We start from the raw sequence: 17,711 nt of genomic DNA, 5'->3' as shown, positions 1-17,711 counted from the left end.
TTTCATGAAAGAATTTTATTATTTCAGTGGTTAAAGTCATAAACGTACTGGCCCAGAAACAGTGCCTGCTTACGATTTTTTTCTGTGCAGCTTCATTTACAAGAAATAATTACAAAATAAAAATCATTAAACGTTAAAAAGCATGTATTTCTTGGAATACAAGTAAAATGAAGTCGGTAGTGTACCACATACATAGACATATAAATATATATATATATATATATATATATATATATATATTTATATATATAAAATTATAATTGATAGCATTGCTTGTAAAAGTGCATTCTGGCACTTGAAAGGAAAAAACTGCTCACCCAAACCAAAGCAAAAGACAATAACTAACTCCCCTTACCTCAATTACAAAAGAGTTTTATTGTACCTGCTTTTAAAAAAGCTGGAAGCACATTTGAACTGCAGCAGAAGTCAGGTTACTAAATTAATATTAGCGTAGTAAGCCTTAACCCTCTTCGGTCCACATGTCGGAGTGTTTCAGGTCATGGTCCTTAACCGCATTAGTCCTTTTATTAACATGTCCTTTACACACAATGAAAACTGCATGGGTTATAAAGAAGCCTGACAAAGAAATACAAAGCTGTTCAGATAAGAATGAACCATGTATGACATTAAAAATCTGCCACTTTGTTCGAATGCTTTTGAATCCTGAAATGAAGTCCAAGTGATTGGGAAAGTTCACTGATTAAGAAACTGGCTACACATCTCTTTTTTTTTTGTTGTTGTTTTTAAAATTTACACCACCTGAGCTGCCACACATATAAAAGTGTCAATATTCACAAGCAACTATACAATAATTTTTAAAATCAGTAGGTCCAAAAATGCCTGGGCTCCATGTATCACCAAAAGAAAGATAAAAAAATAGAGCATATATTTCATATTTCTATATTAAAGATTCCGACAGATTTATGCTAAGACTTGTAGTGCAACTACCTATTTTGTGTGTCAAAGAAAATCAAAAGAAAAGCACTGGATTTTGAAGAGTAAAAATATGCATTCCTTTACAGGTTATTGCTCTGGAGGTCTTTAGAAAAGGCACCGTGTAGTGAGGCCTGGAAAAAGGGCTCTGGTGGTCCCAGGACAACAAAAGGGTGATCAGCCCCTGGGTAAAAACAGTGAGGAATGGCTCTGTGGGGGCTTCAGGGAAAGACACACTGGGTAAGAGACATCTCGGAGTAAAATCGGTCACACAGACGTGGTCACTCGGTCCACAGCATTATTGACCTCGTTTTTGTTGGAATCCAGGCCTTTGGCGGCATTCATGTCCTTTCGGATGCTCTCAGCCACCTTCTTCATGTTCTTCAGCTCGCCAGGGTGTGGCGTGGCCCGTCGCAACAGCGTTCTCTGAGAAACAAAAGAAAAAGAATGATGGAGGAGGCCATTCAATTCATCACTTCCTGTTATGACACCCTTCAGAGCATTTTAAGACCCCACCCACCCACAATTTAAGGATGCGCCACAAGAATGTGCTGTTTCTACGTGTTTTTAGCTTTGATTTGAAAGAAAACAGTGCATCCTTGTGGTGCGGCTGATATATAAGACCATACGCAGCATACTGTGATATGGAAAGACACAGAGGAGACTGCTGACAAAGGAATTGTTGAATAAAGTTATTTTTGTTTTCTTTGCTTACAAAAAGTATTCTCGTCGCTTCATAACGTTACGGTTGAACAACTGATGGCAGGTGGACTATTCTCACGATGTGGACCTTAACAGTGTAATTTACTTGTCAGTATATGGGACAATCACAGGCCTCCCGGTTTTCATCCAAAATATCTTAAATTGTGTTCTTAAATTGTGATGAACTAATCTTTTTTATGGGTTTGGAACAACATAGGGGGTAAGTGATTAATGAAAAAATTTTCATTTTGGGGTGGAGTATCCCTTTAAGACATATTTCTGATGGATAAAGAACAACATTTATAGGTTTATTATAAATAAAGCTCTGTAAAAATATGCATTTTTACATTTACATTTAGTCATTTAGCAGACGCTTTTATCCAAAGCGACTTACAAATGAGGACAACTTTACAAAATTTTTACAACTCTATGTTGTAGGTGTGTCCCACTGAGTAACCAAAGACATCTTCACATCCACTTGAAAACTTGAAAATACGGCATGGAAATAGACAAGTGCAAAAGCCTGCAAGTTTGGCCATTGGGACAGGGCAACTGTTCTGCACACTATTTAAGAAAAAAATAGAAGGAAGCATACAGTAAGTGTATCCTGTGCAGTACTTAGCCTATGATTTTGAATTTCAGTGAGCATTTTATTAGGGAAAAAAAATATATGTTTATGCCCCTGCAAACAAGGTGTGTATCTGTTAAAGGTTAGGTTGAGGTTTTCTATAGACAAGGACTAAAAACCACAAACTCTGCTAAAATAGGCACTGGATTTCACTTTTTTAAAATACCATATGATACATTTAGCAGAGCCTCCTCCTTCCTCACCTCTTCGTCATCCTCATCATCATCGTCCTCCATGAAACGAATGGTGCTCATTCTGTTTGTGGCTTTGTCGTCCCAGGTGTCATCCAGCATGCTGCTCTCCACCAGACTCTCCAGAGCACCACAGCGGGCAAGGTTATCAGAACCTACACAGCATATACATAGATTTGTTTTTTTTAAACATTCACATATTAAACATATTCGCTTATGCCTTATTTATTGCATTAATTGTAGTTTTTTACAAAAGCATGCCGAGGAGTTTTTTATTCCAAGTAAAAGGGCTGTGAGATCACCATTTCAAATCCCGTCTTAGTCACAGGCTTACAGAGGAACAATCTCCCCTCTCTCCCCCACCCGCCCTCACCCGCCCTCACTCGCCCTGTCCCGTCCAGCATCCAAACAATTCAGCACTTGAGGAAGTGCTGTCACAATTAAATGACTTAAAGATTTCAGAGTCATTCTATGGCATGATATCAGCAAACCTGAAATAAACATTAATGTAACAATACATGTTGATTTAGTGCTCAACTATTAATAAGGGTTGTTATCAATCTTGAAATTATTTTTACTGTATAATATGTTTGTGGAAACTGTGATGCAGTTTTTTTTTTCAGGATTCTTTCATGAATAAAAAGTTTAATCAACACCATTTATTTGAAACCGAATTTGTTTTTAAAAAAACATTATACTGTCTTCACTGTCACTTTTGATAAATTTTAGAGGTCCTTGCTGAATTATTATTATTTTTATTTTATTAATTAATAACATTTTTTCCCTTTAAGAATCTGGTAGTCTATCACAATTTCTACAAAAAAAAAAAAAAAAAACCTGCAAAAACTGTTTTTAACACTGAATAATAATTATGACAATGTTTCTTGATACAAATCTTGAAATAAATATGTTTCTTGTTTAGCAAATCCGCATATTAGGATGATTTCTGATGGATCATGTGACACTAAAGACTGGAGTAATGATGCTGAAAATTCAGTGTTTCCATTGCAGGATTTTTTTTTTTCCAATTTTAAAATAACACTAAAAGAGAAAAGTGATTTTAAATTGTATTAATATTTCACAATATTATGGTTTTACTGTATTTTTTCCATCAAAAATATGCATAAACTTCTTTCAAAAAACAAAAACAATTCTCTCTCTTAGAAGAGGACTCCACAAAATAAAACCTCCAATGAGTTTCATCAATGAAAGAGAAGTTTAAGACTCCACAAAATAAAAGATTCAATGGCTTTAGGATAAGACACGGTTGTGGAGGGGGGCCGAGCGGAGCTCAGCGGAGATAAGCCTCTTTAGCCGTCCAATCCGCTGGCAGCATGTAGAAAGCAGCACATGAGCGTGGACGGAGGCCAGAAGAAACTCCGACATCTCAAGACCTGATCTGTACAAGCCCTGCTACCTATACATTCCCTCAACTCAACACACACATCATAAAGTCTGATCGAATCATACGGGTGTGCTGAGCCCCTGATAAATCCCACAGGACTGCCGCAGAGCAGATACAGGATGTTATCAGAATATTACACCTAAAAAAAATTAGATTATGGGTAGAATCTCCTTGCAGATATACTCTGCAGAATCATGATACAAGTGCTGACTGTCTATCGATGCCTCGAAAGTGATTATTAAGTGTTGTTTGTGAAACATTTAAAGGGCAGATTATACATTTAACATTTCCCTCCCTGAATCCACTAATCTTAGTTTCTTGGAAAAAAATCTTTTCTGTTTTTTTATGACTTTGATCTCACAATACGGTTAAAATATGATGTTCTACTCTATGTGATTACGATTAGCTAACCTCTGTACAAGTTCTATTATTTATTATAGTGGGCATGATTTCTGAAGACTGGAGTAATAATGCTGAAAATTCAGCTTTGCATCACAGGAATAAATTACATTTTAAAATAGAAAATATTTTGCAATATAAGTGTTTTTACTCTAAATAAATTAAAAATAATAATGTTTCCAAACTTTACAAACACAATGTAAATAAGAGATTCATTCTGTTGAAGTGCGTAGCCACCTTTAGAATTGTCTTTGAACTTCTGTTTTTGCAGTGGCTGTATAACATCACTATTGCGGATGTCATAACAATTGTCAGTAGACCGGGAAGTTTTTTAACTTATCTTCACACTGTGCAAATACAAACAGAAGACAATACTATGAACGCAGCGCTGAAAAAGTGCAGAGCTACATGAGGTCTACTGATCAGGCAATAAGCTTGCACTTCAGGTGAAGTGATATCAGCTTCATCGGTTAGAAATATAACTTATATAACCCATTCATAAATAGAATAAAACTTTTATTTTTCATGCTGCCAAATACACAATGCAAAGCTTCAGAAGTGACGACCATATGAAAATGTGGGACTGAATCTGAATTTGCCATGTTTGACATTGTGACTAGAACATTAACATAAGACCCACCACTTGTTCCTGTTATGTGTTTCTTAGCTTTTTTTATTATTTTCATTTCATAAATTAATGAAATGTTTACATTCTTAGGCCAATTTTACCATTCTTAGTAGACTAGATGGGGGCAGATGTTGCAAAAGATAGTGATACTCCTTACAGAAGTATGGAGGATAGGCTCCTACAACTTCTGCCACATCTGACCCCCTCTAGACTACAAAACCCCCCAGTCACCAAAAACAGTCAGCAAATACAATCAGATTCTTCGGGCTGCCACAGAGATGGTGTGATTTCTCAACACACATTCGCAAATGTCAGGTAGATGTGACATTTCCTGCACACTATTTCATGAAGCTTACAGGATCTTTTAAGTGTCAAACACACATCAGAGCTTTACCTTTGTTTTCCGATTCACAGGGCTGCTGAGGCAACAGTACACAGGTTAGAACCTTGTCTCCAGACTCAGGGTCCACGTCCGTCTGGAAGGTGAGGAGTGGTTGAGACTGGTTCTCTGACAGCCAGAGAGCTTTGAGTCGTAGGGAGGTCAGGGTCAAAGGCAGGTAGAGCAGCTTCACAGAGATACGGACAGAAGATCATTCACAAGAAGCGCTTCTGCCTCTCTTTAATGCTGTTACTGCAAACTCTCAAAGCAGGACATTTGGTATGTTCTCCTAATAGTCCTAATGTGGTAGGCATGCATGTGTTTTTACAGGCTTTATTACTCAGTATTGTTTAATAAATTACATTTTTAAAACTAATCTGACAAAGTGAAAAAGCATATTCAATAAGATACATTGTCATGGACGATTTTATCCATCAGAAATTGACTGGATTGTTTCAATTTATATAAATACTTCTATTCAGCAGCATAATATTTGAGCTGTAAAGTTCTCTCCATGTGGATTAATTTCTGTATGTATAAAAATATATTTAAAAACTTGAATGTTACCTGGGATTAATCTCGATTAATTTCAGAAAATACAATGTGATTATTATTTTCTTTAATTAATTGACAGCTCTATTATTTATATATAAAATTAATGTATGTTTTTTTTTTTTTTGGTTTGTCTTATTAGATTGTTTTGAGATCCCCCCCCCCACCTTTGTATTTTATTTTTGTATGGGAAGTTTAAAAGCGCCAAAATGTTGACGCTACAGTTAGCTCATAGAACATTAGTAAAGACAATAAATATCTCAACCATAGATAATAAACCTCATTAGTTCTCATTCTTGTTTGAGCTTCTGTTTCATGTGCTCTGTGTCTGTCCACTGATCAGTGTTTATATGTCTATAAAAGCCTTAATTAAATCATGTATGTCATACATGTCTTCTAAGTGCTCTAAACATATGGATTTCAATGGAGGGACAGAAATATTTCGTATTTCATTTAAATATCCTTATCCTTGTTTCGAAGATGAACGAAAGTTTTATGGATTTAGAGTGACATTTATAAATGTATAAGTGCAGAGTGATGCAATGATACACATCCTGTGTCAAAAGAACTCATTGATCTGTTTAATGACATCACAAACCCCCGGGTGAGATAACTTTGATCTGACAAACCTGTTTCCAGACACGTCGAGCACGTGCAGCTCTGTAGCCTGTGAGAGCTCGGGAGGGATGCGTGTCAGGCGGTTTTCTCTCACACAGAGAACAGTCAGACTGCAGCAGCCACCGATCTGAAACCAATCACAAAACAACATGAGCAAATTCCCTTGTGTCCAGTGTGAAGCGCTCTGGAAATCAGCACAACATTAGCTCCACCAGCATATATATTTGCAGGAAATGACTGAGAAGACAGACAGCAATGAACAGAACACAATGAATTGAACACAGCTGCATTAACAGCAAGCAAACCTTTCCTAAATAAGTGGTTTCAGTGACAGTAAGCCAGCAGATCTAAAATTAGACGCAATTAGAAGTGGTCTGAACTCCAGTTAAAGGCCAACTAAAAGGCAATGAAAGCTCTGAAATGTGAAAGATTTTAAAGCAACGGATTCCTATGGAGTGATTTACACCAAACGTGAACATTCGCTTTCTGATTGATTTTTTTTTATGACTTTTATCTGTGTTAAGACCTAAGGCCCCGATATACATCAAGCGAAATCGATAAACAAACTGATATGACGTCATTTCGAACAAAATCAGGCCGAAACGAAGTACATTTTGAGTTCGTTTCGGCAGTTCGAAACAGCTCACCAAAGCAAACTTTTGGGGGGAGTTAATTTTGGCTCCTAAACACCTTTGAGTTTCCATTGGTCCGTGGCGGTTACACAATGGTGGGAGTGTACTGAAACTCCACCCTCTTTGACATGCAATTTTTTTTCCCAATTCTTTTCTCATTCAGTGAAGGGCAGGCAAGAGTGAACAATATCTCCAGCCTAGTCACTAGCAACATGACCACACCGGAGTGTCGAATAGCTGAGCTGGCACAGATATATCTGCACCTGAACGATCGCTCGCGGAGAGACTTTAAAGATTCAGAGAAAGCATTTAATTCCTAGAAAGAAATTGCTACGAAGCCTGGTGTCAACGACCCGGAGTTATGCAAAAAGCGACGTAGAAACATCCAAGACAAGTTTTCCAAAGCCATGGAAAGAATGAAAGGAAAGAGTAAAGATATAAGGTAGCAAGTACCAAATACATGTTACACCATACTACTGTTGTTGTTTTTCTTTCAATAAGCGAATTTAAAGGGTATACAATAAATGAAATGGCAAACGAAAATACAATAAAATAAATGTTTTGAACAAAAGTAAATCATGACACCACATTAAAATATAAAAAGGTGTAACAATTTATCCATAAAATAAAGTAACAAAAGCTATGAGCCATTCACACTTCCCATAAAGGACTGATTATGGTTCTTTTGTATTGCAAACATAATATTTAACTAATCATTATTCTTGTGTCTATAATATTCTGACCATTGGTGCCCGTCTCACACCTAGATTGCCTACACTTCATCATTTCATTGTTGTTGTGTTTAGGGGATACACGCGAGAGTCGCGACGCATGTTTACATTAATCTACACCCCACCTCCAGCAGCACAGTGGTGTTGGAATGTTCAAAAACAGTATACCGTCGCTCAGCCTTTTCAAACTTCTTTTTGCCTTATTTTGTTTGCAGTACACCGGGTCCTTTACGCTAACATTTGCGCACAATGGTCAATAATACTTATTATGTTTCATTTTTCAATAGCTGGAAAAAGTATTTTACTCAAGGCTGGAAGTTTTGAGGTAATAATTTTATTGTAAAAAATAAGGGTGCACGATAAATCATATTTTAATTGTTTCTGCTTCTCTTGATTAAGCATAATCATCTGCAATATTGGCCAGTTGGTTATTTATCCTGATTTATTATTATAAATTATTAATATTAGGCATTTCTGTTATCTAGCATTGATGTTTCACGCTCAGGGTTGCCAGATGTTTTACTTAATTTTTCCACCCGCTGATGCACTGAAGACCAGCAAAAACATATCTAATTATGATATTCTACTCGAATGAAAGTTTAACACATCCGCTTTGTTCTCCTTCACGAGGCCAATGAGGTATTTCCTGCAACTAAATCTGTGAGGAAACCTCTTTTCAAGTGATGAACTATGATAAATCCAAACATGAATCTTGGCTATATTGTTTGTGGCTGCTAAATAAATCCATGTACACAAACTCTGTGCTACAATACAAAGTCTGTTTTATTGTTTCAATAGAGAAACGTTACCATCATGTGGACTTATTGGAATCACTATTAGAAAACTTCACTGTTTTAACATCTAGTACAGCGGACAGCAGACAGGAAGCGGACTGGAACAGAGAGAGGGGGGCGGGATCAGGAAAGCACCACAAGCCAGTACTTGAATTCAGGTCGCCAGAAGTGCATCTGCGCTATATTTCGGAGTGCTGCCCAGTAAACTATCGGCTTAGAGAAGTTTCTCAGGGATTTACCAGTTTTAGGCTGCAGAAAGTGTGTTCATTTATATGATAAATAAATAAATCAGGAATCTAAATGAGGTAATGAGTTGATGTTCTCTTGATTTGTGCTTACATGGAAGCATAATAATTTTGATTAAATAAAATATATTTCTCAAATGAGAACAACGGTGATTAATAACTTATAATCACGATTATTTTGCTCATTAGTTTGTCATTACCCTACACTCTGACATAGCTTGAATATGAAATAAAAGAATATGAGAAAATAACATTTTGTGGCATTTTCTTGTGTTGTGTCCATTGAGTGAGGTCAGAGAGGTCACAGCTGAGCAAACGGTCTCAGAGAACAAGCTGTCTCATTCATACAAACCCATTGTTTAAACAACACAATAACATTCCTCAAATCTCGTTCAGCTGTCACCAGCGCCCATCTTCTCAAGAACATGAGACACTTGAGGACCGTTATACAGTAACAGTAACACAACAGGCTGTGTGTTTGTCCGGGCGTGCGTGCCATGGGCAACCCCATCCCGAGTACTGTAGTCATGCCACAAAAACACAGCACTACAAATTGTACGGGTAGGCAAGGCAAAGTCATGTGATGGGTGATGGCAGGTTGCCTCAGGTCAGTATGTTAATAACACTGACTGACCTATGTTGCGGTTTCACTGAACTGAATCTGACGCTGGAACTGGATTTGCCGGTTAGGAAGTGTAAGGATTACCTTTCATTAGACCAATTACAGCAGCAGCAGGGCCACTATCGCATGAGTCAGCATGTAAACCAAAGCACTCATGACAGACAACCTCACACACACCCTCTTATGTGAGCATGTCTGTCACGAGTGCTTTTGGTTTATTTACTCGAGCCAACGCAAGTTTGAGCTATTGCTTCAAGCTACAGGCAAAACAAAAGGTTTTGAGTTTTAACAAGTTAGGCAAAGTCTTACTGTTTTAACACTCTGAATGTGAACATATTTTAGCAAAGTGCTGTGATCATGGAGATTTTTAATCTTAAAGACAAAGGAATGTAAATGGTAAGGGCTGTTCAAACTGCACATGATTCCAAAATCAAATATGTGATACGTAGGAATAACATTCCGGATTGTAATAATACAATATAATATAATATAATACAACTAGTGAAGTCAATATCCAACATAACATAAACTTTATAATATAATATAATATAATATAATATAATATAATATAATATAATATAATATAATATAATATAATATAATATAATATAATATAATATAATATAATATAATATAATATAATATAATATAATATAATAATCTACAGTACTCAACATAAATACACACCCCCTCTGAACGAATAATTATAATTTTTTTTTCCCATTAATACACTTCATGGAAAGATGGGGCAAATGAAATGCATTAAACATATTCTAAAAAAAAGGGAAAAAAAGGGAAATATATCTATAAAATAAGTACATTTTGTTTAAATGAAGGATTGCAGAACTGAGTACACACTTTATTAAATTGAACAAAAATTTGTGATCTTCCAGAACTTAATACTTCCTCCATAACCATCCTCCATTAAAAATACTGCTCTGACCCTTTTTTGGCACCGAGTAAACAAGTTTGTGATAAATTGTCACACCTATCCGGATAATGGGTCAGTTGTGGCCTAACGGCTAGAGAGTCGGACTTGTAACCTGTAGGTTGTAGGTTCGAGTCTCAGGACCGGCAGGAAAGTGAATAACCAGCGCTCTCTTCCACCCTCAATATCAAGACTGAAATAAGACCCATGAGCAAAATACCGAACCCTTAACTGCTCCCCGGGCACGTCACTTCACTTTCACCTTCATTAACTCAACTTGCTCAACTCGTCTCTACACACTCTAAAGTGAAGTCTAAATATATAGTGAACGGGTAAACTAGCAAAAGCAAGAAAAACTAGTTCCAAATGTATCAGAACAGTTACTGAGAATTTGCCATAGGTACCACTGTATTTACTGCATATGTACAGTAAACACATTTTGTCACCCATGGATTGAAGTGTAAGTGAGATGTTTTAAAAGATTATTTAAACTAGGAACTACAATTTGATGTGTATTCAAATGACTTTGGGTGGAATAAAATGTACAGGTTGTACGTTTTAACACTAGCACAATAACATGAAGAGTAGATAAATGATTTACATTAGGTGTGTTTATGGGGGGAAATGATTGGAAATGGTTGTTACAGTTATGTCACCCAAGCATGTCGCCTCATGAAATGTTCTGCTTGTGTTTCGTGAATAAGGCCCAATGACTAGGATGGCATACCTCTTTTGGTAAAGACATAAGTCGATTCCTATCACAGTTGAAGTTGGACAGTTTCTTTAGTTTTCCAATACTTCTTGGCAAACTCTGAAGAAAAAAAAGGACAATCACTTAGGCAAGTATCTACTTTAAAATAAAAATGCGTAACTTACCACCAGCAAGTTACCTAACACAAGCAAGCCAAGTTTTATTTTTAAGGGCATCATTACATAATGGACCTGGTCATAATTGATCAGGTGCCGTAACTTACCACCAGCTGGTTTTCTGTCAGCACTAGTTCTGTAAGGCTTTCACAGTTGCCTATGCTCTCCGGCAAGTGGACTAATCGGTTTTGATCTGCTTTCAATATTGAAAGCAGTCTTAATTTTCCTAAGGGAAGACATACATTACGGTATAATTACTGCATAAAACCAAAAACAAACATCACAGCTCACTATTGTGCGCTTTTAACAACAACAACAGTGGAGCAGTAGGTTAACCACGAGTACAACTGTTCCATTAATATAAGCTCTGCTTTTTCTAAATGAAAAATCAAACTCCATCCTTCAACATGGACAACAATCAAACAGAAGCACACATAAACAAACACACAGGCACTGCAGTTGGTAGTCGGGTCCTGAACACTGACCTAAGCTCTCCGGCAGCATGTCTATGAGGTTCTGGGACACCAGGAGGTCAGTGAGGGAGAGGAGGTTCCCCATCTCCTCTGGCAGGTGCTCTAACTTGTTCTCGGATACATCCAGACACGTAAGGCTTCTCATACTCCCCAGTTCCTGAGGCAGAGAAAGCACATGCGCGCACCAACACACACACACGAATGTAAACATGTATGCAAACACAGGCAACCACACAAAAGCCTCTAGGATACTGAGGAAGTCGAGTAGCTCGTGCTTGATTAATAATAAACATTATGTTCAAATCAAGTGTAAAATAATATAAAGGAGCAGAATACATGTCTGATGAAGTCATACGTTTACAAAATCTATGCAGTAGAACAAGTGTGGTTACAGATCCGACGGTCCGATAGACTGACAGTTTTTGGAAATGACATCAACAGGACATGTCAGAAATACTTTACCGGTGGTATCTGAGACAGCTGGTTTCCGTCCAGCCACAGGTCTTTCAGACTGACAAGACAGCCTATTGTCTCAGGCTGCAAGAAAACAAGTTTGACAGAGTTTAGATGGAGCAGTGAGAACACAGCAGGTGACTGTTACCGACGTGCACAAGAATGCAGGCCAATGCGAAACATTCGTGAAATGGCATTCCGACGTAGCCTGTATTAAGTCCAGCCTCTGTAAAACAGGGGTCACATTCATGGAAACAAGGGTTGCAGACTTGGACAAACAGTCCAATCAATGTGTGAATCTCAAGAGACCTGCCGAAAACATGTTTCACCCCAAAATTAAAACGAAGAAAAAAAAAAAAATTTTAGGAACATTAAAGGATTTTCATTCAAAAATGTGCTTGTTCCAAACCTGTATGAGTTTCATTCTTCTGCTGAACACAAAAGAAGATATTCAAGTAACCAAACAAATAAAGGTCCACACAAAATTAAATTACAAACATCCCTAAAATAACAGCATTGTCAAAATTAACATTGTGACATCCCTACTCTGAATTTACTCACATTTCATGAGGCCCAATTTCTTTATGCAAAGTAAACTCTATTTTGACTTTGGGATGAAATGTATAGTGGAAATGCCTTCATATTCAGCCCTATAATCAGACAAATTTCCAGAGATGGCGTGACAGTTCACATTGTGCAGTCAAAGTCATTATTATTGTTATTAGTCCATTTAGAGCTAGTCATGAAAATCTCAACACTTACCAAATTATACAGTTCATTGCTTCCAACATCCAGTTCTTCAAGTTTATGAAGTTGAGACAGAGACCTGAGAGAAACAAAATGGAATAAATATGAATTTGTTTTTGCCCTATGCACACACATATGCAGTGTCAGGAGGCGTACACTTACTCTGGTAAATACGTCAGCAAGTTCTCTCGGAGTTCCAGTGATACCAAGTGACAGAGGCTAGATGAAAGATAAAAACATTGCACAATATTCAGTATAATGTTATATTTAAAACCATTATGCATTTTGAGCAGTAGATTATTTTGTCCTTATGTGTTTTCTGAATTTCATTTGCATTTCAGGGCCACACAACGTACATATTACCATTAAGAGAGATGGAACTGATATTTTATTTGAGTAACATTCACAACACAAAGCTTACTCCAAGTCCACATAGAGACTATTAAATGATATCATGTCTCAACCATAAGCACATTATACAGTCAGAAGTTTGGAATAATTAAAAGTTTTTCAAAGAAGTCTCTTCTGCTCACCAAGGCTGCATTTATTTGATCAAAAATACAGTAAGAAGAGTAATATTCTGAAATATTTTTACAAAGTAAAATAGCTGTTTTCTAAGTGAATATATTGTAAAATGTAATTTATTTCAGTAATCATAGCTGAATTTTCAGCACCATTACTCCAGTCTTCAGTGTCACATGATCCTTCAGAAATCATTCTAATATGCTGATTTGCTGCTTAAGAAATATTCCTGATTATTATTAATGTTGAAAAAAGTTGTCCTGCTTCATATTTTTGTGTACACCAAGATAGACTACTATTGAAAAGTTCTGAGTAAGCAATGCAAACTCCACCAGAAATGTCTACTCGTTTTCTGTTAAAAAATAATATGCACTGAGATAAAGTTCATCTATCCGCTGAGTGACAGAGGGAAGGGAAGTACACATAACACACATCCTGAGATAGCAATCACAATCTTCCAGCGCATGCTCACTGCTCGGAGCCTCACAGTGACATTTCAGTTTATTTATTTCAGGGCTTCCAGGAGGCTTTCTGCTTTTTAAAACCTGATTTGGTTTTAAAAACAAAACCTACACCAAGCGAAGTAACAGTCAACCGGAGGGCAAGAGGACTTCCCTGTTCAAACTGAACATACGCCAGTAATTCAGAGACAAAACCACTCACATTTCTAGACAAACAGCTTTCAGGGTTAAAGGGTTTAATTTCTCAGTAGATGGATTCAAAACAAAAATGAAAAAAGTAAGATGAAAGAAGCAATGTGTGGCTATTTGACCTCTTTAGCCAGTCATGGACAGCTTGACTTCGAAAACAGGAAATGCTGCTATGTGTCACTATAACTCCACAAACATTTAATTAACCCGGAGAACGGACAAGAGTTCAACACGCTTTTAAAGGCAAGGCAATAGAGACAGCTAAAGTCCCACAGACATTAATCAGGTTTGTCTCCTGAAATAAAAACGGAGACGAAAAAGAGGATTATTGTTCAAGGCAGCAGAGAATGGAGTATTTCAGCCTTTGAATACTGCAGTAATAACTGTCTGCAATCAGTCATAGTGTCATTAATGCACATTAATGTTTTTGTTTGCTATTCAAAAAAATTATCAGCCAAATATGCATATGTGTGACTGAGCTGACTTTAGTATGCTGACTGAGAGGATGCAATAAGAAGAAAAGTCAGCTAAAAGATCACAAGAACACTCTGGAATTGATCTCTATAATAATATCTGCTCACTGACAAAACACCTCTGCCTCACTGAGCCAGATTAAACCATCGACAGGCATTGTGCTTGTGTTTAAGGTAAGGCAAGCACAAATTCATCCACAATTCTCTTAACGCCCCCATATATTTTACTTTACAACAAATACAACAAAACAAATAAATATCAATTAAAAAAATGAAAATGAAAATAATAATGGCATATATATATATATATATATATATATATATATATATATAATCCTTCAAATAATAAAAAAAAAAAAAATAAAAAAATATATATATAGGTAATGAAAATAATGAAAATGAAAATAATAATGGCAATGCAGAGAAAGAACGAAAAAGATCCTTCATTTCTTTTAAGCAAATGAAATATCGTATTTCTTTCTTTAACAGTAATAATACTATTTATTACATATTTGGTCTTGTGTCACAAATCACAAAAACAAATATTCCAAAAAATACTGATAAAGTTAATTTGGAGCAGCATTGAGGAGACATTTTTTTTTTTTTTTTTTTTTTATATTTAGTGAGTGATTAAAACAACCATGATCAACAAACAGTAATCATTTTGTCACACCAGAAACAGTGAAAGTCATGTGCATCAGACTAGTAAAGGTTAGTGGCAAACAACACTGTGTTAAATACTGTCTAGATGTTTAACAGTAGTGAGTCTCCCAGTTGATTAACTTCTACTGAAAATCAACTCACTGGTCAAAAACAGACTAGCTTGGCCATATGAATGAATTTCCATTATTTTTCTAGGAACTTTCTGAAGGTTTAGATTGCAAGAGGCTGCCATTGAGCTGCGAGATAGAGGGCCGACAGGCACAGAAGAGGAAATTACACAGGAAATGAAGAGAGCCGTGGAAAAAAACAAAAGTTACCAAGACGTTTCCCAGATTTCAATCTGAAAGAAGTCCAAGTTACTACAGAGACAATGGTGAGAAGTGATATGAACATCTGGAATAACAGGCCAAGCCACTCACATGCTGGACTGTTTTTGGGAAACAATATGTCGTCATGGAGATATACTGTCATGAGTACTCACCAGCTGAATAAATCACCCACCTATATCCTAAACTACAGAAACCGCTAGCTGTAAGTCTCAGTGCACGTCAAAAATGTCCCTGAGGATAAATGCTTTTACCAAAATCTGAAAATGTGCAATCAATCGTCTAAAGTTAGACTAGTAGTTTTAGTCATTCTGATATCATATGAAGTCGTGGGATAATTATTACTGCAGCCATCTCAGCTGCTGATGAGTGTCCTACAACAGCAACACAGAGAAGACAGACATCACAGCTAGGGTGGATATAGGGAATGAAGTCAGTTAATCTCAAAGACTGAATGTCTATGTCAGTTTCCAACAGCAATCATATTTCTACTGATCATGAGCTAGATCAAACCCTGCTGATATCACGAGACAAAGTATCCCTCTAAATACTGCAAACAAAAAGCCAGATTATCTGGTCTAATAAAAGGAGTACATACTGCAGCTGATAGATGCACAACAGAGGAGAAAACACTTACTTTCCAATGTTGTCTGGAAGTGATTGTAAAGAAATGTCATTGATGGAAAGGCATGTTAAATTCCGTAATTCCGGAAAACTTTCTGGCAATCTGAAACAAAATAAAAAACAACTCACAACTTGCACAGGGAACAGAGAATTTCTGCTGAAGTGGTCTGGCGGACAGGTGAAAGAACAGATGGAGGAGTGAATCATAAACATGGTCCCGCTAGCAAAACATGATCACTCACTATTGTATAAAAACAAATTTACAAAACGAAACAAATCATTGCTAACAAGAAAGTTCTGCCAGTAAACTAAAGCTACACCATATGGTTGTGTGATACAGAATGACCAGAGAATACAGAAGCAGTCAAGCACTGTAACATCCAGCAAAATGGGGGAACAAACTGGCAAACTGGGCCAAAGTGGATCCAGTGCTAATGCATAACACATGACCTGTCAAGCACAACACAGCTATTAGGATATCGTCAATAAACCTCAGGGATGCCTTGACAGGCAATTAAGACATGCAACTGTAGTCTACTCAGAATTTCAAATGGATAAAGTACACACATGCTTCTCTGTTTAAAAAAAGTACTTAACTTCACTACAAGCTACTTACAAAAACGAAGCTAAATACAGAAGCAATTTAATGGGGGAATATCTTTTTAATTACACTACAAACTATAAATATTTATCTAACACAAACATCATAATTAGGGTAACAGCAGCAAAGCTGAACAAAACTGTAGTTAATTTAGATAACCTGAAAACAGCAGTATTTTAGTAAATATTTGACTGGTTTTCAGTATTTCTTCATTATAAAACATATCAGCAATTATACAGGATCAGAACATCAAACAAAAGCTGAAATCCACAATTACCTTGTCAGAGGATTTCCACTAAAATCTGCTACCTGGAGGGTTTTACAATATGAAATGCTTTCAGGGAGTTCCATAATTTCTGTGAAAAAAAGAAGAAGAAACAGATTTAATCCACTTACAACAATAAAACCCCTGCTCTAGTTGAAATAATGGCTTCCAACATTAAGGGTAGAGATGCCTATCTTAAGATGCCTTCCTTTGACCACATTTTAAGCTATCATAGCATGCATCCTTTACAGTAACATGCAAGATGGCATTAAAACATTACTTATAATTAATAATAATAATGAACCATATAAAAAAAAAAAACAATAATCAAATCTTTTAATCAATAAAACAATTTCCCATCTTACTTAACATCTGAGAGTGCTATGTATTTTTATACTAGTAGAGCACTGCGTTGTCAGTGTAATGTTAATGCAACACTCTACTGGAATCAACTGCTAGTTGCGTATTCTTCAAGTGAGGAGTGCTGTAGAGTGTGACAGTACTATTCACCCATTTTTTCAGAGGCCTTGGTCCAGATGGATTTTTCCCATAGGGACTGTAATTTAAAGATGTCTAACATATATAATAGAGATATTACAGAATATTCTGAGAGCAGAGGGAAATTTGCACTGCGTCACTGGAGTGCTCGGGCCACTTAAG

General features: G+C 36.5%; 1 protein-coding gene across 1 annotated transcript in view; it reads right to left on the bottom strand.

The window, feature by feature from the left end:
- The window catches only part of LOC109109612 (leucine-rich repeat-containing protein 1-like), a 44,534-nt gene continuing 26,823 nt past the window's right edge, over positions 1 to 17,711 (bottom strand). The window contains exons 3-14 of the mRNA XM_042768349.1: positions 17,064 to 17,142; positions 16,199 to 16,288; positions 13,090 to 13,146; positions 12,943 to 13,006; positions 12,190 to 12,264; positions 11,740 to 11,884; positions 11,362 to 11,480; positions 11,115 to 11,198; positions 6,446 to 6,562; positions 5,281 to 5,452; positions 2,467 to 2,609; positions 1 to 1,359 (exon numbers count right to left, since the gene is read on the bottom strand). Coding sequence (XP_042624283.1) covers positions 1,201 to 1,359; positions 2,467 to 2,609; positions 5,281 to 5,452; positions 6,446 to 6,562; positions 11,115 to 11,198; positions 11,362 to 11,480; positions 11,740 to 11,884; positions 12,190 to 12,264; positions 12,943 to 13,006; positions 13,090 to 13,146; positions 16,199 to 16,288; positions 17,064 to 17,142 — 1,304 coding nt within the window. The 3' untranslated portion in view covers positions 1 to 1,200. The remainder of the gene's footprint in view (positions 1,360 to 2,466; positions 2,610 to 5,280; positions 5,453 to 6,445; positions 6,563 to 11,114; positions 11,199 to 11,361; positions 11,481 to 11,739; positions 11,885 to 12,189; positions 12,265 to 12,942; positions 13,007 to 13,089; positions 13,147 to 16,198; positions 16,289 to 17,063; positions 17,143 to 17,711) is intronic.

Source organism: Cyprinus carpio, chromosome A13 (assembly GCF_018340385.1).
Source record: "Cyprinus carpio isolate SPL01 chromosome A13, ASM1834038v1, whole genome shotgun sequence".
NCBI classification, from domain to species: domain Eukaryota; kingdom Metazoa; phylum Chordata; class Actinopteri; order Cypriniformes; family Cyprinidae; genus Cyprinus; species Cyprinus carpio.
This window is presented reverse-complemented; position numbering and strand designations above follow the sequence as displayed.